This window comes from Panthera onca, chromosome C1 (assembly GCF_046562875.1).
Source record: "Panthera onca isolate mPanOnc1 chromosome C1, mPanOnc1 haplotype 2, whole genome shotgun sequence".
NCBI lineage: Eukaryota > Metazoa > Chordata > Mammalia > Carnivora > Felidae > Panthera > Panthera onca.
In genome coordinates this window covers 159,529,377-159,556,422 of record NC_138346.1, presented here as the reverse complement: position 1 = coordinate 159,556,422, position 27,046 = coordinate 159,529,377, and the positions used below count along the sequence as shown (strand labels likewise).

The 27,046-nt window shown below is 37.0% G+C and overlaps 1 protein-coding gene across 3 annotated transcripts in view; it reads left to right on the top strand.

Annotated features, from left to right (window-relative positions):
* TNNI3K (TNNI3 interacting kinase) overlaps window positions 1–27,046 on the top strand; it is a 296,246-nt gene that overhangs the window by 173,375 nt on the left and 95,825 nt on the right. For 2 of the 3 annotated variants that reach the window (XM_078451786.2, XM_060623103.3), the window contains 3 exons: window positions 20,144–20,196; window positions 20,517–20,569; window positions 24,399–24,531. In XM_078451786.2, coding sequence (XP_078307912.1) covers window positions 20,144–20,196; window positions 20,517–20,569; window positions 24,399–24,531 — 239 coding nt within the window. Of the gene's footprint in view, window positions 1–20,143; window positions 20,197–20,516; window positions 20,570–21,415; window positions 22,622–24,398; window positions 24,532–27,046 lie in introns of those variants that run through there. The other variant, XM_060623107.2, reaches the window with a different exon arrangement.

The window sequence follows — 27,046 nt, the reverse complement described above, 5'->3', positions numbered from 1 at the left end:
CTGCCTCTGTCTTCAGATCACCTTCTCCTCTGTATGTCTGTCTTCTCTTCTGTCTTTATTTATAAAGACACTTGTCATTGGATTTAGAGCCCACCCAGAACATCCAGGATGATCTCATCTTGATAATCTTAATCACATCTGGAAAGACCCTTATTTTCCAAATAAGGTAATATTCACAGGGTCTGGAGACTAGAAGATAGATACATCTTTTTGAGCCACCATTCAAACCACTGTGTTAGCCATGCTGCAATTAAGGTTGTTTCCTTCAAATGATTAGCAAATCACTGATTTATGCTACTGTATACTGTGTGTGTATTATAGTGCTTGTGTAAATTTATGAATATATGTATTTGTGATGTGTGTCTGAACATATGTATGTGTGTTTTGGGTTTTTTTGTGTGTGATATTTTAAAAGGAAGCTCAAGAGTACCAAATAACCTGTGTCTACAATTTAGATATTCAGGATGTGTATTAAATGTTACAGTCAATTGTTTTTCAGGCAGAATTTCTCCCTAGTTTTCTACCATCAGCTAGAATATTTTGATGTAATAATTTTATATATTTTAATATGCTGTATAGGATATTATTGAAGTAGCCTAACAAATATAAATAGATGACAAAAGCTAAGTATTATTTCACTTCTTCATTAATTACACATTTCTGGAATGACTGCTATATGCCAGGCACCATGCTAAGTATAAAGGTAATTAAGACATATATTGTACTGAAAGATTTTACAATATTTTAAAAGGGTATAACATAACATAAATGGCTATACATCAAAAGAGAAAATAATAATGTCCAAAGAGAGAATGAAATCAAGTGACATATGAATCAGGAAGAAAGACAAAAGACCAAAATTATAGATGTGTGCATTTAAAAAAATTAAGACTATTTTTAAGAACAATTTGAGGGTCACATCAAAACTGAGAGGAAGGTAGAGATTTCCCATATACCCTCTCTTTCCCAACACATGAATAGCCACCCCCCCAACACACACACACAATGTCAACATTCTCTATGAGAGGGGTACATTTGTAAAGTTGATGAACTTACACATCATATGATATGTTACACATCATATCACCCAGTGTCCATATTTTACATTATGGTTTATTCTTGGTGTTAAACATTCTATAGGTTTGAACAAATTCATAATGACACATATCTATCATTAAAGTATCATACAGAGTAGTTTTACTGCCCTAAAAATCCTCTATGCTCTGTCTATTCCTCCTTCACTTCTCCCCACTAATCCTGGCAACCAGTGATCTTTTTACTGTCTCCATAGTTTCGCCTTTTCCAGAATGTCATATAGTTGGAATTATACAGTGTGCAGCCTTTTCAGAATGGCTTCTTTCACTTAGTAATATGCAGTTAGGTTTCCTTCATGTCTTTTTATGGCTTGATAGCTCATTTCCTTTTGGCACTGAAATTATTATGTTGTCTGGATGCACCAAACTTTATTTATCCATGCAACTACTGAAGAGTAGCTTGGTTGCTTCCAAGTTTAAGAAATTGTGACTGAAGCTTCTATAAACATCCACGTATATACTTTTGTGTGCACATAATTTTCAACTCCTTTGTCTAAATACTTAGCACAATTGCTGGATCTTTTGGTAAGAGTTATGTTTCCCTTTGTAAGAAACTGCCAAACTGTTTTCCAAAGTGTCTCTGTCCCGTTTTGCATTCCCACCAGCAATGAAGGGGAGTTCCCGTTGCTCCACACTCTCACCATCATTTGGTGTTGAGATGCACATTTTGATCGTTTACCACACATGTATGAAAAGATTGAATACATAGATTTGCGTGTGTAACTACCAGAGAGGTAGAAATCTGTGTAAGCCAGAAATTGCATGGAAGAAACCCCAATATATTTGGAGGAGTAAAACTGCAAATAAACATTTGCTAGATGTTTTCTATGTTTAAATTTACACATTTAAAAACTGCTGTTTGGAAAAAAAAGTATTTTGGAATGCACACGATCCATTCTATGCATCCAATTGCTCAAACAAAAGGAGAAAAGAACAAGAAAGAATTCTAGCAAGACCGCCAGCGGCAGGTGCTGGGATTTGCTTCCATGAAGTGTCTTTCTTGACTTTCATTTTGCCTTTGAGGACAGTCACAGGGCTTGAGAAATACTTCAAAGAAGTTTTCTGGCCAGCTATGTTTTGCCAAGCTGTCGTAGCTTTCTCAAAGCTTTCAAAATTATCAAATACCAACATACATCTCCCACACTATTACTTTATCGGGAAAGGACACTGCAAATAGCATCACAACTTTCAGAATTTTTTATCATGTCATAAAGCAGCTGCAGTCAAACCGCAATGCCTCCACTCAAGCTGTAACAAGGCAACGTCGGCATTAAGATGTAACGTTCCACAGATGCCAGTTTTAGCAATAGCTGTAATAAGTGTCAGAGGAAACATTATCACATAGTACCTCTTTCAAGTTGGGAATGTGACTTGCATCAATCCTGGAAAGTAATTTTTTGACTTCACATTTCATGCCACCCTAAAAGGGAAAAAATGGTTTGTTCTTACTCGTAATATCCAGACTTTTCATTTGTTTTACTCTTTTTCTTATCTTTTACATATTATACCTCCATCCTGGTTGGACCATCAGTTACACATTAGCTTCTAGATGGGAGGCAAAGATTTTTTTAAAGAGTTCCTATGACGTTTAAATGTTCGTTCTGATATTTGACAACCCCCACAACACTGCCAGCATGAATAATATCTATTGAATATCCACTGTGTAAAAAAATTGAAACTTCACCAACTTCTAATCCCTGAAGATTCAAAGACATGAAAACAATGATTCATGCTTCTAAGGTGTTTATAGCTGAGTGGCAGATACAAAAGCACACATAAATAATGAAGAGTTACGTTTTTTAAATTTTTTTATGTTTATTTTTGAGAGAGAGAGAACATGCATGTAAGCAGGGGCAAAGAAAGAAGGAGAAAGAGAGAATCCCAAACAGGCTGTGCACTGCCAGTGCAGAGCTCTACAGCGGGGTTCAATCTCACTAATCATGAGATCATGACCTGAGCTGAAATCAAGAGTTGGATGCTTAGCCAACTGAATCACCCAGGCCCCTGAAGAATTACATTTAATAGTGTTTTGCAAATTGCTAAGGTCTTACAGACTTACTGTTTAATCCTTACAATAACCTGACAAGACATTTATAAAGATAAGAGAATTTAAGGTAACATATTAAGAAATAAATAATTTGAGTATTTTTTTAAAAGACTATTGGCAGAACTGGACTAGAGTCAAAGTTTTGTTTCTCTAAACCCACTGTTATTTCTACTACACTATATAACTGTAAGAGTTTAAACTGAGAGGAAAGATGGTTATAAAATGAGGAAATTGGTAGAGACTTCAAAAGGAGAGGTGACTTAATCTAATTGCTAAGGATAAGAGGACGGACATAACCTGAAAAGCTGGCAGGAATAAAGACATAAGTCATGTCATAGCAGTAGGCATTTTCTGGATCTTGTCATGCCCACTGTGTAGATTACCACTATAAGTACTCTTACATGGAATGTCCTGATCCAAAAACTACCTAGCAACCTTCTGAAAGCTTTCCCAGAAATCTAAAAAACCAAGAGTAACATACAAGTCAGTGAAGAAACAAGAGCCGTGGATTGTTTTGCTTTTAATTTTTTCAGTGTAATGACTTCTTCTTAGGAACGTACTCTTCCTAAGAAAGAGCTTTTAAATTGGGGGCTAACCTAACCACTTTGAGATATGTAATCATTTATAATCCTTGGAAACATAAAGGGTTAGCACGTCTTCTAGAAGACTTAATGCCTTAAGGTGATTTCTACCTAAGGATATTTGTTTTTGTGTCCAATATTTAAAATTGTTCACACATCCCCATTTATGTGTCATAAAGTGAAGATACATATATGTATTTATTATTATTTATTATTGTGAGGAATATCATTTGTTTGCATTGTCATCCTCCATCTTTCTTTTGAGAAACCAATTAATTCTCTGATTCTGGCATTTCATTTCTTTTACTTATTTCTTTTATTGAGAAAACACTATGTGTCAGGCTTATACCACATGAATTTTTTTCCACAAGTATTATTTCATTTAATCTTTATTTAGGGAACTCACAATCCTGAATAAGAGAAATTTGAAGTTCAACAAATTAATTACTTTCCCCAGAGTCACTCAGTAGCCTAAATGGCAGAAGTGATTCTTGAACGCAAGTATTCTGATTCCCAGTCCGTTTTCATTTCCACATTCTACTCACATTCTTTAACCAACTTTCATCATCTTTTAGAGACCAGACACCCAAATTGCTGTTTGCAATTGTTTCTTTGACTATACAGGGTGTGTGGGTAACATTTGTGACTGCTGTTTCCATCATTATGGAGTTAAATAGAAGACTACACACAAATCAAAACCAAAATGAAAAAAAAAAATCAAAAACATAAAAACAAACCCCACTAAATTCTTTAGGAACAAAATGTTCTGCCGTACTGGGTAAGCCCAGAATACAAAGTATCCACAACTTGCTGGATAGCTTATAATAAGACTTCTTTCGAATACTAATCATTTGTCATTTCCATGCTGCGTACAAAGTCTGGGTAGCTGTTGGTAAGCTCGAATAAAATCACTGGGTGTCTTTTGGCTTTGTTTCAGCTGGTGGATTCCTGAGTAACCCAGTCACATAAAGCCAACATCATGAAATATGCATGTTGTTGAACTATTTAGTCACATGCCACAGTTTCTAACACATTCTCATTAGATTTAAATACCATCAAGGCAATTCATGCTTCAGCTTAGCCCCTCCTTCAGGTCCCATTGGATCCACCACATCCCCTACTCCCCCACCTTTCTGTTTCCTTCCTTTGGTCCTGTTTCTCTTCCCTCTCTGTGTTCAGCCTTTTCTCCGTAGTCATTATTGTTTCTTTGTTGCACGTACTTTCTTTGAACTTATAGATTTCATTATTTTCACACTCCTCCTCTTTGCTTCCATTAAAAACAATATCAAACACAAATTAATATGACAGATGAGAAAATCAGTGCATACTTTCCAATTTAGCTTTCCTTAAACCACTCTGTGTGGTGCTTTCAAAGCATGTGTGGAGGACAGTAAATGAATTTTGAAGCCAACTAGTGGATTCTAATCATGATTCTGACACTTTTACCAAATGGGTGGCCTTAGGAAAATTATTTTAAGCTTCTCAGCCTCAATTCCTCAGGTGTAAGGTGAAATATTAATATCACCAAATAAAGCTATAGTAGGGTCTAAATGAGATGAGGAATTCAAAGTACTTAGCTGTGTTACCTTAGGGAAGTTACTTAACCTTGCTGCGATTCCATTTATATTTAAAGTGAGGTAATAATTATATCCACCTCGTGGGGTTATGTGACATTGTTAACCATAAATTGGTTAATATATATTGCTTAGAACCATGCCTAGCACATAGTAATACATAAGCATTACTTATTATTACCTAATACCTAGCACCATGCTTAGCTTGAAAGATCTCCTATCGGTAGTACTTTTCTACAAATGGGGTACTAACAAACCTGTTTTTAGATTACTGACTTGTCAAAATGGGATAAGGGCCCAATGCAAAGAAAGCATAAATGGACAGACATAGAACATATTAGAAAAGCAAAATCAGTAGGACATAGTGACTGGTTTTATGAGGGGTTTAAAGGACAGGGAAGAATCAAGGATGGTTCCCTAGTTTTTATTTGGGTAATTTGATTCATGGTGATATCCTGCACTAGGAGAAGAGAAGCAAGCTTTACTCAGGAAGCAGAGCTCAGGATTAGATGGCTCAAGGTTAAAGAGTCCATGGCATTTAGCAACACAGATGTTCATGTTGGAGAAAAGATTTATTGGAAAGGAAGGAAAAAAGGTGAAACTAGTGGATTGAAGAGGAGGAGCTGGCCAGTAAAGAAGCAGAAATAAGTGTAAGAAAACCCTTCAAGAATATTGACTATAAAGGGGAAGAGAACTGTAGAATGTTGTCCAGAGGATTACTTTGAAAAAAGCAGGATGTTGTATCAGTAGCTATATTGATTATTCACAATGGTAATGTTTCTTGAGCAGCTATAATTTGCCAAGCCCTAGAGATCAAAGGATAGAAACTGGTTTAGGAATAGTTTTACTCTCTCTTTGGGAAATAGGAGATATGTAGGAAAAAAAAAAAAAAAAAAAAAAAAAAAACTAGAGCATATCCTAAGTACCAAATGTATTGAACTGAAAACTGTGTTATTGGCATTCAGTCTCAGATTTATTGGAGTGGTCTAGAATACTTGGGTAATATTTCAAAAAGAAGGCAAGATTTAAACTTGTTCTTGAAGCAGGGCTAGGATTTAGGTGGTCAGGAAAAGCATGGCAGGGAGGGGTAAATGAGATGAATAGAACTTCAGGCTCATGCATGGCAGTCAGTGATTAGAGGGATAGAGTGAGAAGTGTTTATTCAGCTCATTTCCTTATCTTTACTGGAAAGGTGGGTTTGTTCTAAAACTTTTTCTGTGTCCTGCATAATATCCAGCAGTGTGGTAGATGCCAAATAAATATTAACCAAATATTTGTTGGGTAAATGCTGATTATATAGGAAACTGACAGATAAGAATTTGCCTGGAGTAAGACTAAAATGGGAAAATTAAGGTATTGAGTCTCAGAGAATTTATTCTGAGTCACAAATTTTGATCTTTATAGAAAATATGAAACATCAATTTGGCCTGAGTAACTACAGAATTCATTCTATGGAACTTAGAAAAAGTTACAGCTGAATATAATCTCCCCATAAAATTCCCCCATCATTCTCAGTTGTTCTTTTCCTTTATTCTGCCAGTATTAAAAAGATATTTTAATTAAATAAGATTTTATTGATCGCCAATAATTTCCCAGGTTCATGGGTCTTCCTCCTGTAGAGCTTATAATCTTATTGGAGACAAGCACTGTGAAAGCCCAGATAAGAAGAAATCACTGGACAGGGTGTTGAAAAATTAGGATATTTGTTTATAGGATAATTGGAAGTGAATTCAAACTTGGAGAAGACAGCATGAACAAAAGGAAGGAGAGAAGGAGAAAGGAGCTGGGGGTACTGTGGGGACAGTCACACAGCATTGACAAAGGGTTAGAACTAAAATAGCCCTAAACCGTCATGGTTGATAACTTGTGTTTCTGTGACTAATACTTCTATCCCACGGGGATAGACTATCTAGTGTCTTGAAAAAAACCTACAGCCCTCTTCTCGGCAACTGAAGAGATGCTGAATGGTTCAGTGAGTTTTTAAAAAATAGACCCGTTAGTTTCTTTTGAATTTTCAAAGTGTCCTTGATGGAAGGCATGTGGGACTAAGCACATTTTTAACCTGGCCTTTTGCACAGATACGGGCATTTAGTCTCCCTGTGCTAAGACGAGATAGAGATACCACGGTAAAAGCCATAGCTTCAGATTAGTCCAGTAGGTAAACGGTTCCTTTCCTGAGTTACCTACAAATCCCTGCCTCCAAAGGGGCTGGAAACAAATTCCCCTGAAGCCATACTTTTTTAAACACTTATTCATAGCTCAGGTTAGAAGGAGACACCCCTTTAGAGGTCAGGCTCTGCAGGAGTACAGCCTCTGTTTGTCAGAGATAGAGCCACCTCGCCTGCTCTCGTAGAGTTGCTCAAGTCCAAGACTGCTTAATTCAGGAAACCTTATTTGTTGATAAAGCCCAGCTCTCCCCTCAGCTGTTATTTTTAAGCTCAGTCCTCCTCTGCCTAACACATGTACACCTACTTCAGGGTCTTTCTTTACACAGGAAACTTGGCACACAAAATATCAATGGTGTCTGCCATGCCAAACTCGAGATTTTCTTCTCTTACTTACATATTTGTGTTCTTATTCTCTTCTCTCTCTGTCCTTGTTTCTTTGTCCCCATTAGTGTCCATGATTTTATTTTATCGTGAAGAGATAGAGTTAGAACACACCTTTTGTGTTTTAGTGTTTATGCTCAGAAGGCACATTCCCAAAGAATCAGTATTGGACCTGGTTTCTTAAACGTGGGTGGGGAGAGTCCTAGCACACTTTTCAGTGCAAGTTGTGGGCACCCTTAGCATCTATATGTCTGCACTTAACAGAGGCTGGAGACATGCTTAGATTCTCAAGATCAGGGGAAAGGAAGTAGATGAGGCAGGAAAAAGAACAGTTACTAGGGGCTGAATAAGGTAACCTAGGCAAAACATAAAACAAAAAAAAAAAAAGCTCTTCAAATTATTCCTTTATAGAGTTCAAATTCTGCAGTTTGCATACCTGACAGTCCTCATCCTCCTAAGATTCTATCCTGTTAAAAGTAATAAGCAAAAGCTGTAGCCATCCCTAGAAGCTGAAATTATACTTGCTTGTTGATTCTAGGATACTAACTCGTAGAAACCTTACAATCAATAGCATTTGTGCATGTGGTTCGATTTATCCAGTCATTATCACTCTTCCACTTGCATTTCATGGTGTTGAGCAAATAGTAAGTGAAGAGTATGGAGTTTTTTTTCACATTATTCTCAATAAATGGGTTTAACCACAATACAAATCTTATAATCCACCTCTTCAATCCCACTGGCAATGGGACAAATCCAGTAGCTTTAGAGGTAAGCCTTCAAATATACTTCTACTGACAGACTGAAGTTTGTTTTAGGAAAAGTCAAGGTTCTGCAATCCTTTGAATTTATTGGAGTGTTCTGTTTCCATGGTTTCCAAGGGTTCACTGAAATTAGGCTTTCAGTGTTTAGAAGTTAATGATATGGGGCTTTGGTAAATTCCTCCTCTCTTACCTATGTTATGTTCAAGATCTGTATTTTACTATTCCTGAATGAGTTTGGAGGTCTATTTTACTGTTAACATGGGTTTTCCCCAGCATGCCATCTCTAAAGAACCAATGGTGGATACAAGCTATCTTGTCAGTGTGTATGAAGCCTAACTAGGGTTATTTTCTGGCAGCATAAAAAATAAAATTAAAGTTCTTAGTTTTAGTGAAGAACTAGCTTCAAAGGGATTAATAGGAAAACTTAGGCTTGGGATTCCCTTGGCCTTTGTCAAGGAGGGGCACCTGATAAAATAAAACCCAAACAAAACAGAGTTCCAGAGGCCTCACTTTTCGGAGAGAAACAACAACAAGAAAATCTTCTGGTTACGGTAGGAGTTCTGGAGCACTTTATGTTGGGCCCAAAGGTACACAGATGACAAGAATAGAGGTGGAGGCCTTATTAAACTATGAATCAAAGTACATGATATCCAGTGGTACTGTACCATTGTTATCAGGTTTGTGTGTGCAGTCCAAATTGTGAGGGACCCTCAGGTGGTCGCCGAGGGCCCCACATAGCATGCATAATAAAGAGATAGCAACCAGGTCTCTGAAACCAAATGTGCTATCTCATTATCTGGGGCTCACACCCAGGATCCCCAGCAGTTATCCCTCATGATGACCCTGAATTTTTGAACTTTTTTTGTTCCCTAAGGATGTAAGAAGCAGAGATAGAAAAATAAATCAGAGGAAGACAGATATCAAAAGAGAGAGCATGTGAGACTACATCTGTGACTGAAAGGAGCTGATCTAGATGACTTGGAAGTGTTTCTTTTTTAGAAAAGAGTGCAAAGCTCCAAAGCGAGTAGATGTGAGCTTTACTGCATTTCAAGGATCTAGAAAGCACCTTACATTATACTTGAAACAAATTGGAAGTAACTCAGGGTATGGGGGTTACATACTCAGAGGTAAAGAGCCACATTTGGTTTGGTAGTGGCAATGGCTTAGGAAGGGTTTTCAAGGGGAACTTGATAAGTGAGAACAGTGTATAGTTGCCCATGCTGAAAGTCAAGAAGGTGGTACTCCCTCCCGGGATGTCTGTAGCAAGACGAGTCCTGGGCCATCAAGTAGTACCACCAGAAAAATGTGGCAGCAGGCAGATCCGGGACTCCTCAGCATCAGGTCTGAATGATTGCTTGTCAGGCAGATGTGTTTGTAAACTAATGACTTTCACAGTGTGATGAGATTGAAAATGAAGCCTAATTGCTTCCACTGATTTAACCCTTGGAATGCTTCCAGGCATGCCGATAGCCATGTGTCTTTAATCATGTAAGTTAATCACCTTCAGGCATTTATCAGAAAACAGTGGCTTATAGGAAATCTGGGGAGCATTGCTGTTGCATTATTAGGTTTACACTTCTGAGGCTGTCATCTCTTCAAATAAGGACACTGAGAGGTTGGCCATGGTGCCCTTAAACTAGTGTTTGTTAGTAGCAACTGACACAGGCAATTACATGGCTCTATAATTCAGAAAAAAAGTGAATTAATATTTATGTGGGGTTTTTTTAAGTGACTTAAAAAAAGTGCTTAATGGTAGGAGAGTAGCAACTCACCTTGATCCTTCTAAGGCCATCATGAACTTCAGTCTGGCTCTGGAAGAAAGTCAGAATTGGAAAATGGTCTAATAATCAGGCCAGTCTGATTAATAGTGACAATTAGTATTGGACTATAGTGCATAACCAACTGATTATGAATCATTTGAGCACTTTAGGTAAATTTTCAATATAGGCAATTAAAATGAAAAGACTCATGATGCTTACATAATGACTTCATTAAATTAACTCAGTTCTGAGGTTGGAGTAAAAAAAAAAAGTCACAAAGAACCAGCAGAATTTAACTTCCATTCACTTTTGTTTTAAAAAAATGGAGAAAATACTTAAAAGATATAAATACACCCACCACATTGAAAACAGCTTATTCTTTTCTGAAAGTGAACTGTGTTCCTATGGAAGAAAGAACTGAAGGTCACAGCTTGGATTGTATTCACATTGGATGAAGTAAATCTTGCCCTCTGTTATATTTTGTATTCTACTAAGTGCATGCATTGCTAAGGTTAAAAGAACTGTATTGTGGAGTCATCTGTAAGGGACAGACATTTCAAAGAGATAAATACTCAGTTCTGTTACATAAACAATTGACCCAAATCATTTGCTTCATGATAAAAGACAAAGCTGGAGCCAACTCCCAATTCTGCAGCATCAGTGCAGTCAGGGGAACAAAGATTCCTTTAGGTGAAATGCAGTCATTCAATCAAAGCAACAATAGTTTTATAGAATTAGACAATGGGAATGGAAGGAGAAGAGACTCTCTAGGGCTAAGAATGAGTTGAAGTATTCCACAGTGAAGTCAGTTTCTACTGTGGGTTTTGATTCAGAAAGTCATATTGCTTCCAAGACTCATCGCTTAATACCTAACAAGTACATGGCTGTATAGTTTACAAAGGGCATTGTTTGTAAGTTGTACAAACACTCTGTAAGCTAGGTCTTTCGTGTATTAAATAATAACCAATACCTATTTAGCAGTTTAGAATTTACAAAACTCTATGTATTACCTCTTAATGTTCTTCATTCTTCTCAAAATTTTTAAAGATAAGAAAATACTATATGTCCAAATTCGTAGGACTTGTAACAAAAAAACAACAAAAAACAAAAAAACAGGCATTCTGACTTCAGGTCCCTTTCCCACATACTACCTTCTGTTCATCCTATTGCTTAAGACCTTCCCTTCTACTTCAGTGATCTTCTCCAGAATTAATTCTCATATCCACCATATTCTTTGCTAGGTCTCTGACAGTAAAAGCTGCTTTACATTCTAGCTTGTGATAATATTTCTCCCTTTCAGTTGACATGTCATCCCCAATCAGATTGTCATCTTTTTAAAAGCAGGTGCTGCGGTTTCTACCACAGAACAAAGCCTTCACAGCAGGATGGGTAAACCTATGCACATATCCACATTGGTGAACACCATTCCAGCATACCATTTCTCCTGTATTACATGATCACCAAAGACAGCAATAAAGCCCTATGAGGTACTGACGCTGCAAGGTTGACTTGGCATGCTCAATAGCTAAGCTACTTGCTTCTGAGCCTGAGCTTCATTTGCCACAACAAAATTATTGTTTTGCAAACAACGTGGACTTTTGGAATCACATCATATTAATAAAAGAAAGGATAAGAACCACATGATCCCCACAATAGTGCACAAAAAGCATTTGACAAATTACATCCTTTCTTGATTTAAAAAAAAAAAAAACCTCAAGGAAGTGGAAATAGAATGAACATACCTCAATCATAAAGGCCATAAACGGAAGACCCACCACTAATATCATCCTCAATGAGGAAAAATGGAGAGCTTTCTCCTTAAAGTCAGGAACATGACAGGGATGTCCACTCTCACCACTGCTGCTTGACATAGTGTTAGAAGTCTTAACCTCAGAAATCAGGCTTCAAAAAGAAATAAAAGGCATTCAAATTGGCAGATGACATGATACTCTAAGTGGAAAACACAAAATACTCCACCAAAAAATGCCTAGAACTGATAGATGAATTCAGCAAAGTCACAGGCTATAAAATCAATGTATCTGTGGCATTTCTATACACCAATAATGAACAGCAGAAAGAGAAATCAAGGAATTAATCGCACTTACAACTGCACCAAAAACCATAAAATACCTAGGAACAAACCTAACCAAAGAGATAAAAGATCTATACACTGAAAACTATAGTAAACTTATGAAAGAAATTGAAGAAGACACAAAGAAATGGGAAAAGATTCCATGCTCATGAATTGAAAAAACAAATATTGTTAAAATGTCAATGCTAGCCAAAGCAATCTACATATTCAATGTAATCCCTATCAAAATAACACCAGCATTCTTCACAGAGCTAGAACAAACAATTCTAAAATTTGTATGGACCCAGAAAAGACCCCGAATAGCCAAAGCAATCTTGAAAAAGAAAACCAAAGCTGGAGGTATCATAGTTCCAGACTTCAAGCCATAATAAAAGCTATAATCATCAAGACAGTATTGGCACAAAAACAGACACATAGATCAATGGAACAGAATAGAGAACCCAAAAATGGGCCCACAAATGTTTGGCCAACTAATCTTTTTTTTTTAATTTTTTTAATGTTTATTTATTTTTGAGAGACAGAGACAGGATGCAAGTGGGTTGGGGCAGAGAGAGAGGGAGGCACAGAATCTGAAGCAGGCTGCAGGCTCTGAGCTGTCAGTAGAGAGCCTGATGTGAGGCTCAAACTCACAAGCTGTGAGATCATGACCAGAACTGAAGTCGGATGTTCAATCAACTGAGCCACCTAGGTGCCCCAACTAATCTTTGACAAAGCTGGAAAGAGTATCCAATGGAAAAAAGACGATCTCTTTAGCAAATGGTGTTGGGAAAACTGGACAGAGACATGCAGAAGAATGAACCTGGACCACTTTCTTACACCATATACAAAAATAAACTCAAAATGGAAGAAAGACCTAAATGTGAGACAGGAAACCATCAAAATCCTAGAGGGGAAAACAGACTACAATCTCTTTGACCTCAGCTGCAGCAACTTCTTAAGACTTGTCTCTGAGGCAAAGGAAACAAAAACAAACATGAACTATTGGGACCTCATCAAAATAAAAAGCTTCTGCACAGCAAAGGAAACAATCAGCAAAACTAAAAGGCAACCGACAGAATGGGAGAAGATATTTGCAAATGACATATCAGATAAAGGGTTAGTACCCAAAATCTATAAAGAACTTTCAAACTCAACACCCAAAAAACAAATAATCCAGTGAAGAAATAGGCAGATGACACAAATAGACACTTTTCCAAAGAAGACATCCAGATGACTAACAGACACATGAAAAGACGCTCAACTTCACTATCAGGGAAATACAAATCAAAACCACAATGAGATACCATCTCACACCTGTCAGAATAACAGAAACAGAATAACAACTCAGGAAACAATGGATGTGGTGAGGATGCAGAGAAAGGGAAACCCTTTTGCACTACTGGTAGAAATGCAAACTGGTACAGCCACTCTGGAAAACAGTATGGAGGTTCCTCAGAAAATTAAAAATAGAGCTATCCTATGACCCAGCAACTGTACTACTAGGTATTCGTCCAAAGGATACAAAAATGCTGATTTGAAGGGGGCACTTGCATTGCAATTTTATAGCAGCACTATGGACAATGGCCAATGTATGCAAAGGGCCCAAATGTTCATTGACTGATGAATGGATAAAGAAGATGTGGTATATATACATATATACGCAATGGAATATTACTCAGCAATCAAGAAGAATGGAATCTTGGCATTTGCAACAACTTGGATGGAACTAGAATGTATTATGCTAAGCAAAATAATTCAATCAGATGAAGATAAATATATGAGTTCACTCATATGTGGAATTTAAGAAACAGAACAGATGAATATAGGGGAAGGGAAGGAAAAATAAACAGAGACAGAGAGGCAAACCATAAGAGACTCTTAAATACAGAGAACAAACTAAGGGTTGTTGGAGGGGTGTTGGGTAGGGGAATGGGCTAAATGGATGATGGGCATTAAGGAGGGCACTTGTTGGGATGAGCACTCGGTGTTATATAAAAGTGATGAACGACTAAATTCTACTCCTGAAATCATTATTGCACTGTACGTTAACTAACTTGGATTTAAGTAAAATTTAAAAATTAAAAAAAAAAATCTCATTACTCCAATGAGATTTTCATTGATTACGTGTCACTCAGAGTGTTTTGGACTGAGTCTGTGGCTGGTTTTCAGAAGAGAGGGGCTGGCATTAATTGCTTGCAGAATTGAACAGTTCTGGTTCTGGTGACTACTTGTTTCTTTGGCCACACAGACCAATGAATCTTTTCAGTGTGTTTGAACTCTAATTGAATCCCAATGTTCACTGATGTAGTTAATTTTCATTGAAAATAGTTTCATTTGTGGGGAAAAATGTTAAAATCAGAAATGCCAAAAATTACTGTAAGAATTAAGGATTGTTGATCTTTACCTCTTGAACTTCCTTGTGTGGTTTTACCAAACCTACTGCCTTCTGGAGAGCATTCCTCAGCATCATGTGACCCTTAAAGATGTTTCCAGAGAGCTTACATGGCAAGTGTGCATGTATATGTATGTGTGTGCACTGCTTATGTGTACATATGTGTGTATTACAGCATCTGTTCATCATTGTCCTCCTTCCTTTCAGTGTAACCCATCTCTTCTCTTCTCCTGCCCCTTCTTTTCTCATCTCCTTATGCCTCTCTCCCAGATGGTAGGACTTGGGCTAAAGTGCTAGTTCAATCAATTACTGACAGGTTTGCATATCTACCAAATTCACATCAGAAGGGTCTGACTCAAAGGGATGTTTCCACCCAATGTTATGTACATGAAGATGCTCCATAAAGCCTTATCTGTAACAGAAGACTGTCTCTCCCCAGAATTTTATACAAAAGCAAGTAGATAAAAATGAACCTCCCAGGTGGTGTCCGGGTGGAGAAAAAGCCTTAGAATTCCCATCACCTTGTTTTCTTTCACTTTTCTGATCCTCATGACATTCTCTGTGTACCTAGCTTAATTCCCAGGTCAGATTGCAAGTTTCCTGTTCACAGGGATTGTGTTTCATTCACCTACATATGACACATTAACCACACACTGGAAGGGAGGAAGGTTAGTATTTGTCTACTGGTTCTTGGTGGATCAAAGGTGTATTAGATTTATTTCCATGTAGCTTGTTGACTTCATTCTTTTTACCTTACAGTCATACATTGAACACAGGAATTTTTAGCACTAGCTGGAATTTTGATCACTTTCTTCACTCAAACTTTCTGGACTTTTGCCCTAGACATCAAGCTGGAAGAGTTCTGGCTCCTCAGGGCCTATCTGGATGATGTGGGAGTCAACTTCTCCTAAAAAAAGTCACACTTTGGAGACTGAGGTTTGAGTGCTTCCTCCACCTCTTACTAGCTATGATACTGGCCATCTTAGGTGACCACTCTGATCCTCAGTTATCCATCTGTAGGGTAGATATGCTAATATCAACCACACAGTGGCTTCATGAGGGATGGAAAAATCTCAAAAACACCAGTGCTTGCCCACAGGAGGCTCTCATGCAATATTTACTCACTTTTTTCTTTACTGCCACCCTCTCTGTTACCTCTCCTCAATTTTTATTGTTCTTCTTCCTGTCAAAACTTGCCATTCATGACAAATCTCAGGTAAACTCTTCAAATTATCACTAATAATAATTGCATCACTTCTATTGTCCTAACTGGCTTCTTCTACAAACTCATCCTCTTCCCTAGATATCCTCAATCCCAATGCCAGTGACTCTCTGACACAGCACAAAGCCTACTTCAAAGCCTTGCTGCTGTCACTGATAAAATAGATTCTCTCAGCTTCACCGCCTGCCTGTCTCTCTCCATTTATTTCACTCCAGATAGGAAGTATGACTCAGCACCAACTAATAAAATGAATGGATGAATTTTAGGGGTAGTTTAAAAAGCTAGTTTCCATTATTACTGAGTGGTTAGAGAAGGAGAGGACAAATCCAGAAGACTATCTTGAAGTAAGCAGAAAATTCCCTTTTATTCCAGCACTTCCCAAAGTTCTGCAATATTATTTGCATAGATTCCCTTTTGGAATTTGGCCACATTTGCTGCTATGAACTCAAATTGTCCAGTGTCCTAAATTGTCTCTGCATCCTTTGTTTTGTTTAATTTGCTATTGCTTGTTAAGAACACAAGAGTTCAGGGGTGCCTGGGTGGCTCAGTCAGTTGGGCGTCCAACTTCTACTCAGGTCACAATCTCACAGTTTGTAAGTTCGAGCCCCGCATCAGGCTCTGTGCTGACAGCTCAGAACTTGGAGCCTGCTTCAGATTCTGTGTCTCCCTCTCTCTCTCTGCCCCTCCCTTGCTCGAACTCTGTCTCTCCCTCTCTCTCTGTCTCTCAAAAATAAATTAACACTAAAAAAATTTTTTTAAAAACAAAAAGAACACAAGAGTTCATGTTGCATGTTATTTCAATTTGATAAAAATAGTAGTTATTTGTCTGGTGAGTCCAGTCTTGCCAAGCACAACATTGACTTTAGTCAAGTTTCTCAGCCTCCCAAGTCAGCCACTATCCTTTTCATAAAAATTCATAGAATTTTTAGTAAGACAACCCTTTCTAATTGGATATTTTATTGCTTTGTACTTAAGAACTCTAAACTAGCAAACTCATAGTGTGATGAAGGATGATCCTTGGTTTTCTGTTCTTTTTTGTCCTCTCTATCTAAGCTATCCCAAGATCTAGGCACTTTATTTTAGATGTTTTGATGGATTTACCCTATCTTATTTGTTTTCCACTCTTTTTACTTTTGTCCTTAATACCCAGGGCCTAAAATTATTCTTGAAGGCTAATCTCTCTGCTTTCAGAGCATTGCACCCTATGCATAAAAATGTGCTATTTCCTTGTATCAAGCCTAGAATTCCCTTCCCAGCTTTCATATTTCCTTGTAATAATCCAATACTACTTCCACCTGATTTTCCTCCATTATTCTCCAGTATGCACTGTCTAATTTAGTAAGTATATTCTTCTTATAATTCCTGATACCAACTACAGGCATCCCCAACTTTTGGCCTTTACTAAGATTATCCCCCAACTTGGATTTTTTTTCTCCCTTCATCTGCCTCATTTCCTCCTCACTACAACATAAGCTCACAAACGCTTTGCCTATATCCACTATATCCCAGTATATAGGAAAGTTCCTGGTATATAATCCACGTTTAGCCAATTTATATTTATAGACTTACTGACTGTCTCTCAAGGCCCACTTCAAAGATAATTTCCTTTTTTAACCTACACTATTTTTTCTGAATTTTTACATAACCCACATTCATCTTTACTTTTTATCAGCTGATTATAAGTTCTTTGAAGATGAAATCTATAACTTGCCTCACTTTGCACCTCTCAGAGTGTCTTGATAATGTGAGGAAAGTAAATATCATCCTTGAGGGGAAAGGTCCATAACACAACACAAAGATGATTCATAAAATCATTTTTCACCTACTGTTTGCCAGTCCCTGTTCTAAGATCTGGGATGGTGGCCTACATGAACTGGATTCTGCGTCTTCACTGTTACTACTTACCTGTGTAATCTCTGTTGATACACTTAAGTTCTCTGAATTTGAGACTTCTGCAGGAACTAAGAGGGTTATACTAAGTTAGTTCTAATGTCTCTTCCAATTGTAGGATTCTGTGAATTCTAAATATTTATCAGTAGACAGATGAGTGGTATTCAAACAGTACTCATGACTGTCTATTTTCAGTTACTTTTAGTTAATTTATTTGCTAACAAATGTTTATTGAATACTCCTGTGCAATGTATGTGCTAAAAATGCTGGAGGTACAGCAAGGAGCATAATCCCTGCATGATTCCTGATATACCCTGCTTCTCATACTGTGATGCACTGGGTGGCCCAGTGACTAAATTCATTTAAATTTCTTTGATAAAAGAGTAAAATTTTGCTAAACTCTCCACCCCAACTCCAGCTAGGTGGTATAATCAGTCTTAATAGCATAAAATACTTACTTTGGAAGAAATTTAAGCAAACGAATAAATATTCCAAACAAATGTAACTTATCTGGTGGCTTCTCAAGATCCATGGTTTTAAGCTATTGCCTTGATGACTACTATTGTGGAAAAAGTGAATGTTTAATTGGTGGTTCAGGGAGCCTTTCCCTCTGTTTAACTTGAACAGCTCCATTTAAAAATCTATATTATATGTTGAGATTATGCTCCTAAAAATGTTTTTTAATAACTGTTCTAGATAACTGTTCTAGATAACTAATCAAAATTAAAATAAAATAACAGACAAGATGCTATACATATAGGTGTATTGTGTTTAGGGAATCCATGCTCAATATGTGTTTTAATGATACCTCTAAAATGTAACACCCCATATCCTTTGATAGACCAAGATATTGTGGTATTGAAACTCCCATAAATCCCTCAGAGAATCTGGTGGTACAACATTAGATGCATTTTCTTGTCATACTTGAACTTCCAGAGAGTTCCTGATGCTATCAAGTTCTTATGACTGTTGTCTCATCATATGTTGCAACTGATAAATTTGAAGTTAAAGAGAGCATCCTGGGGGTTTTGTTTTGACATCCTTGATTACTTCTACACTGGGTTTTTCCAAGCAAATTGGCTTTAAACATACTCTAGATTTTAAGTAGTTGAAAGAGGATTAAGTCTATATTACTGAAATAAAATTTATTAATGATACTAGGGAAATTCAAAAGTAACTTTCTTATAACGCCGCAGTCAGCCCCAGAAAGTATTTATGTAAAGAATTCAATATCTTATTTGGGTCTTATTCAGGACTAGAAAATAATAGTGTTTTCTATATTGATCACAAAGCAAAACAATTAAGGATAGAGCAAATACAATAAATATAGTATAACCTATAGACACTAAAAGAAATCCAGTGGATGATCTCCTAATACTGAAATGCCCCATTTACAAGGCAAAAGTGAAATAAGCATTCAGTAAGAAGCACTCCGTGACAATCTTGGATCATGATGTGTTTGTCCATCCATAAGATATCCCACAACTCATTTTACCAATATGTGGGAGGAAGAATGACCTTTTTGGGGGCTATCTCAGCCTTGATTTACGTTTTGAAAAGGCAGGACATTCTTAATCTCGCTTGAATTCTGGGTTGGAAAGACTTTGGTGATCTTTATAACTTTTTCTCCCTACAACCTTAAAAAGGGGTTTAGCTAGTATCAGGCTTAAAAACACTCCTTCTTCCTGGGATTGTAGCTAGAACATGTTGGCCAAGACTTATTCCACAAAGGGGTATGTTCATGTCAGGCTCTGACTTGAACTGCCCTTACTTACGCTTAGGGTTCCAGCAAGCTGGTTCCCTTGCTCTGGCTCTCATATGCTCATGGATGCCTTTGACCCTGCCTGTTAACAAGTGTATTAGCAAATGAACCACAGAGAGCTGGGATACTGATCTTCAGCGAATGGGTCTTTTTGACAAGTTTAGAGGGCTTATCCAAAGTGAGACACCGCGTATACTTTCCAAGTTAGATATAAAATGATTTTGTAAATATTCCTTTTGAATTAGCAAAAATAAAAAAAAAATAAGAGTCACTAACCTAAGATCTCTGCCAGTCTTTTGCAGCTTGTTCAGCCTCTGGGTAAACAAATGATGACTATCAACCTCTTCCTTAAGGCACCAGATTCAGAAATAATGAAGTTTACTCAAAGTCAGTGTTTTGTTTTTTGTTTCACTGTTTTTGTTTTGTTTTGTTTTTTACAGTCACAATATTCTTCTCTGTGAGGACGGGCATGCAGTGGTGGCAGATTTTGGAGGTGAGATTTCCATGAAAAATCCCCAAATGACATCAGTTTCTTTCTTCATTCTTAGTTGGTGTCTCATATTGTATGATGAAGCTGAAAAAGCAGTTCACACTGACAGCTATACTTTTCTAAATCATTCAAATTTCAGTGACCCTGGATTTTAAAAGTATATCATTTATTTTCAGTTTTTTCTCTTTGATATACCCAGCTACAAGAAAGGAAGTAAGCCTTTAAATAAGAGGTTTCTAGGGGTTTCAAAATTTTAGTTGTGATTTTGACCTTGTTTTTAAAGATGTTTTCTTTAACATGAATTCATTTTTTCTTTCCATCAGAATCAAGATTTCTACAGTCTCTGGATGAAGACAACATGACAAAACAACCTGGGGTTTGCTGCTGCTTATGTTCCTTATAATTATGAAACAATTAAAATGTGTAAACTCAGCATGACAGGAAGTGAGATGAGAGCAGCTTTAACTGGAAGCATTGTCATTGTCCCAGGGGCAGGATAAAGTTTTATGTTTTTATTTTCAGGAAGCCCTCAAAAGAACTCTTTCAAGGCTGTACCAGAAAAATAGATTAGATATATGTCTGGAAAATGACATGGATAAAATAATACAGAATTTATTTCAGATGTAACTGAAAAAAGTACCAAGCAGGCATGGTTAATTGGCTTTCATTTTTAGATCTTCTTATTAAGTAGAGGAGAGAGTTAACATTTAATCCGTAACTAACTATAGAATTTGTAGTTAACCAGCATCTAGTAACAACTTTTTTCTGCTTCAGCATTATAAGGTAATATGGCATATAACCAAGTATTAATGTTTAACTAAAATATAAGTTTTAACATCTGGAGCAAACATAATTGTATTCAAAAATGTCTGCTATTAAAATCATTACCTGCTCTCTTCTTTACTCTCCTCCCCTCCCCCAAAAAGGTAACTTCTCTTCCTAGACCACGTGTGTTATTTAACTACCTAAGCTTAGGGTAATTTCCCATTCCTTCCTTTTTCTGCTTCCACAGACGCATTACTCAGTCATGTTTTCTGTTTGTTTGCATGCTTGTTTTAAGTTCATCCCAAACTCTCATTTTCCACTTCAGTTCATGTCTTCATCATCCCTTTTCTGGACTAGAAGTAGGATTCTAACTCCAGTACTGTCTTCCAGTTCCTTCTTTGCAATATCAGCCAAGTGTTAGGTTCTGACAATTCATGTCCTCCTATAACCATCACAGATACCCAGTACCCACAGGCCAAAATCCAAATTCATTGTCTGGAAGCCTCCTGCCCTCCCAAATCTGGCCCAGGGCCCCTCTGTGACCTCTTCTCCCACAGTAAGTTCTCTCAAGTCCCCCACACCCTAATACACAAGCCTCCTGCTCATTCCCCAAAAAGACCATTCACATTCATATCCCTGTGTCTCTGCTAGTGTGGCTTTCTCTGCCTGGACAGTCCTGCACTCCACCTCACCTAGAAAGGGCTTGCAAGGCCTAGGAAATTTTATCCATTGTAAGTGCCTTCCCTTCCATAACATCCCACACACACACATACACACACACACCTGCTGCCTCCTCCCCGTGCATTTTTCTGTCTGTGCTTTTGTAGCATTTTGTACTGCTAATTCGTACCCTTACTCATTCAGTCAACAAACATTTATTGAGGGCCTACCATGTGTCAGACATTGTGCAAGGGACCAGGAATGCAAAATGTGAAGAAAATCTTGATGTCAAGAGCTCATTTTCTATGGGGAAAACACAGTAATAAGCAGATAGATTTAAAGCAGTATGGAAGTCTTGTGATAAATAAGGTGTGACAGAGCATCTTGGGATGAATGGGAGTAAATTAGGTGCAGGGAGAACAGAAAAGAGTGCCAGGTAGAATGAACAACAGCATGAGCAAAGACGTAGGGAAGGATGAGAAATATCAGACTTCCTGGGGGAACTTCAAAGAGCTTGTCATTGTTGGCATGGTCTGGGTGAGGAAGAGAAAGTGAAAGATGAGTTAGAGAGGAAGGCAGGAAATACATCATGGACCATGTTGTAAGTGAGATTAGGCATGTCTGGTTTCCCCAGTTAGATTTCATTCATTCATCCAACAAATATTTATGGACTACTTACTAAATGCCAGACATCCTTCTAGGAACTGGGAATATTGCAGTGAACAAATTAATTTTCTTATTCCCATGGATCTAATATTCTACTAGAAGGAGATAGACACTGAACAAATCAACAAAATATGTATCAGGTTGTGATAAGTGTTACAGAGTAAAAACAAAGCAAGTATGTGAATGGAGAATGGGGGTATCACTTAGATAGGGTAAGAGGGAAAGATAACATTTGATGAGAGGCCTGACCAGGAGTCATCCATGTAAGGGGAAGAGCAATGTAGGCAGAGGGAACAGTCAGTGCAAAGGCCCTGACACAGGAAAATTCTTTGTGTGTTCAAAGGCAGAATGACTAGAGTGGAGTGAGCAAGAGGAGAATGGCAAGATATGAGGTAAGAGAGGAAGAATGAGTCCTCTTTTGATAGGACACACAGTACCTGAGACATAGAGATAGCTAAATCAGTGATTCTCAACCCTGGCACCACATTGGAATCACTTCAGAAACTTTTTAAAAAGTATTTTGCCTGAACCCATCCCCCAGAAATTCTGATTTCATTGGCCTGGGGTTGATCTTGGGTACCTGTATCTTTTCAAATTTCCCCCAGATGATTCTCAAATACATCCAAACTCTGGCTAAATAAACTTTTGTTGAATGAAATTGAATTGAATTTCACCAACAGCAAGTAATTTTTTTTTAATCCTAGCAGCACAGTCTTTAAGCACAGCACTACTCTAGATTTATTTTGAAGGCTATTTTGTTTCTTACTAGTTATGTGGCCTCATGTAAGTTGGCTAATTACTCTATTACTCCCCTGTGGGAAAATGGGCATACTGTATGCCTACTTCCACTTATGCAATGTTGTGACACAAGGCATAATCTGCTACATAAGTGGAAGCTATTTGGAAGGTAAAAGCCCATGTGGAAGAATTGCATATAAGCATCATAATCGGAATACATATATTCTTAGAATGCTATAATTATGCATGATTTCAAAATAAGGTAGACACTTGAAAAGAATTATCAGCAGCCAGCTCTACATAGAATTTCAGTAAGAGCAATAAAAGAATGCTGGTTTCTTCCAGTGGAAATACAAAGAAACAAGGTGTTTGGCAAAGTTCACTGATAAGGTTATGGAGCCATGGGATTTTAGAGATGGAAGGGCTTGCCTCTTCTGTTCTGCCCTTAAGGAATCTGAGGTCCAGGAGCATACAAGACTTGCCCAGGGCTGCTCAAATAGTGAATGGTAGAGCTGGAGCTGGAATTTTCTTCTCCTAACTCAAAACCTAGTGCTCTTTCCCCTAAACTACAAATCAACCAAATGTATGCCATTTGCATCTCAGAATGCAAACTTATATTTCAAACCAAAAAATACATAACTGCAAGTGAAAAGAATGTAAATAATGCCATCAAAACATGAATATAAAACTTCATACAGAGAAAACTATAACATTTTATAGGTTTTCTTCCTGGAATACTGCACAAACCATATTCAGAAATAACACAACTGGGCAAACACAGGAGATATGACAGACCTGATCCTGCCAGTGAGCTATCTGCTTCATAAGAATGTTCTGGGCACTCCTCTAAGGCTCTATCTCTCCTCAGTCATGAGAGCATTATTTATGGGTCTAATTTAGTGGCTTCCTAAACTACAACCTGAAGATCTAAAGGAGGAAAGGTGTGATTCACCCCCAGGGAGGCATAGAGCTCTTGGATGAATCGTGGTTGGCTATTCATAAGTTTATAAGGCTTCTAGGGGAAACATGCTCAGAAGTAAACAAAAAAATGCTGCTGCTGTGATCATTTTACAAGATGCAGGGTTACTTGATGATTAATATTGTTGCAATATTTTTGGAATGATTATGAATTTCATGATCTTCCAATAATTAAAAAAAATGCCTTTGTAAAACTGAACAATAATAGTAAACATGTTATTAATGTATAAACACATCAGCTTATTGCATGGTACGGGATAATCAGTGTTATTTTATCTTTATATCTTCTGAGAACAATGGGAGAACACTTACCAAATCCTCACAGAGAAGAGCACTGTTTCTACAATGGGATGACTAAACACTTGGCAAATGACTTGTGGATGTTTCTGGACACACAGAACCTCCGCTGGATGGCCCCTGAGGTGTTCACGCAGTGCACACGCTATACCATCAAAGCTGACGTCTTCAGCTATGCTCTGTGTCTCTGGGAACTTCTCACTGGTGAAATCCCATTTGCTCATCTTAAGCCAGGTAAGACATCCTGAAAGGTTTCCAGAGTTCTATGCCTTGTCACAACTTCAAGAAATATTTTTTTCCCCAAAATGATTACTCTTGGTGGGTCCACAAGATAAGAATTAAGTAAACAACTTAAAATTGTTTCAAGGTATGTGCCCAATCCAGAAAACTTACTGACCTAACTGTGTGACTTTAGGCACAGGCACACACAAGTGTAGGTATATTTTATTAAAGTGTAGGGCTTTGATTTATCTGTTGTTAACAAAACAAGCAAATGACTATGGTCACATGGCAGGTGGGTGCAAATAATGTGGACAATGTAATACTTATTTTTTGAGATTAGATTCTAGAAACTCCTTTTTAGTGTGTATACAGGGGTGAGCTGAAAGTAGCAACACATAAAAATAACCTACCAGGACCGTTTTCTGCTTGTCTCATGTTATATAAAAGAGAATTGCTTTTCATAATAATTTTGTATTACATAAATAGATGCGCTCCAAAAATGGGGCTTTGTGAGAGAGCCTATTTTTGGTGATAATATACATTACACTCTATGTACATGTAGACAGTAGAGGCAGGAAATCTAATCACATGAAAAATATACACATATTTGAGCCTTAAGGTAAATTTTATTTGCATCTGTCTCTTCATTTTATTTGAGTTTCAGCTTTTATGTTTTGTCAATCTATTTACTTACTTGTATTCACTGTTAGACTGGGAACTCCTTAAGGGCTTTGCATCCCCAGAACCTAGTATGCTTAAAAAGTAGTTTTCAAATTAAATCACAATAAATTTTAAGTGAATTACTTTGCAAGCTCCTGGTGGCCACCCTATCACAATATATCAGACAAAGTCAAAAGGGATGTTAGGGAAAGACAAATCCCATAAATGTGGATACTCACAAATTAAAAGTCTTAACCAAGATCCCAATAATTGTTAGTACTCATTTGCAGAGCAAAGCTACATCTCACACTCTCTTTTCAAGATATTTCCCCATAATATCATATGGTCTTCAATTATCCTCTGCATAGTTTCTAACTAATTGTCCTAATATTTTTCTATATACTTTTCATAGAAAATTATGAGAGTTAGTCCTTATTATAGTGTGAATGTAAAGACTCTATTTTGAACTGAAACAACATTGCCATTTTAGGTTAATAATTCCACTAGTTTCAACAAATACATAACCATGATCATCACCATATAGAGTATTTCCATCACTGTAAAAAGTTCCTAAGTGCCTCTTTTGAGTTAATTCACTGTTCCCACATCCAGCCCCTAGCAATCACTTATCTGATTTAGGTCTTTATAGTTTTGCCTTTTGCAGAATGTCCTATAATGGAATCATGTTGTTGACTTTCAGTCATTTATTCCTTTTTGTTCCTGAGTAATACTCCACTGTGTGGATGTATCTCAATTTAATAATGCATTCATACATGGATGATTATTTGAATTATTCTCACTTTGGGGCTGCTGTGCATAAGATACTAAAACCATCCAGGTATTTGTGTGGATGGTTTTACTACTCTTGAATAAATATATAAGAAATGATTACAGTACTAGATCTTATGATAAGAGGTTTTCTAAGGTATCTGTACCATGATGGATTTCTACCAGCAATGTATTATAATTTCAGTTGCTACACATCCTTGCCAGGATATTTTTGTTGTCTGTTTAAAATAAGACATTGGCCATTTGAGTAGGTATATAATGGTGTATCATTGTAGTAGTATTTTCTATTTTTCTAATAGCTAATGATATGGAAAATCTCACATGTTTGTGTTCCTCTTTCTTTGGTGAAGTGTTTGTTCAGGTTGCCTTATTATTTACTTGTAAGAGTTCATAGATGCTAGGTAGAAGTCTTTCATCTGCTATGCGTTTTGAAAGTATTTTTCTTTAGTCTGTGGCTTGCCTTTTCATATTCTTAGCAATGTGTTGAAATAAGTTTTTAATTTCAATGAAGTCTACCTTATCAAACTTTTAAATCACATGTTTTTATATTCTTTCTAAAATATGGTTGCATCACTAAAGCCACAAAGATTTCCTCCCATGTTTTCTTATAGAACTCTTACAGGTTTAGGTTTTGTATTTATAGAATCTACTTATGTTCTTTTTTTTAATGGTTACAGGTATGAGCTTTTGTTATTCTTTTGTTAGTTTATTGTGTTTTTTTAGTTTATAGTTTTAGTTTATAGTTTAGTTTATGGTTTTTAATATGCATGTTTAAGTTTTTCAGCATGATTTTTTGAAAAAACTTTCTCGATTAAACTAGTTTGGTACTGTTGTCAAAAATCAATTGACCATATATGTGTATTTATTTTTGGGCTCTGTTTAACTGATATATGTCTACCCTTACACCAATGCCATACTATATTCAGAGTTTATAGTTAAGTCTTGAACTCAGGTTATATAAATCTTCCAACTATGCCCTTCTTTAATAAAATTGCTTTGGCTCTTCTAGGCTTTTGGTTTTCCATATAAATTTTAGAATTGGTTTGTTTATTTCTACCAAAAAAAAAAGCCCACTGGA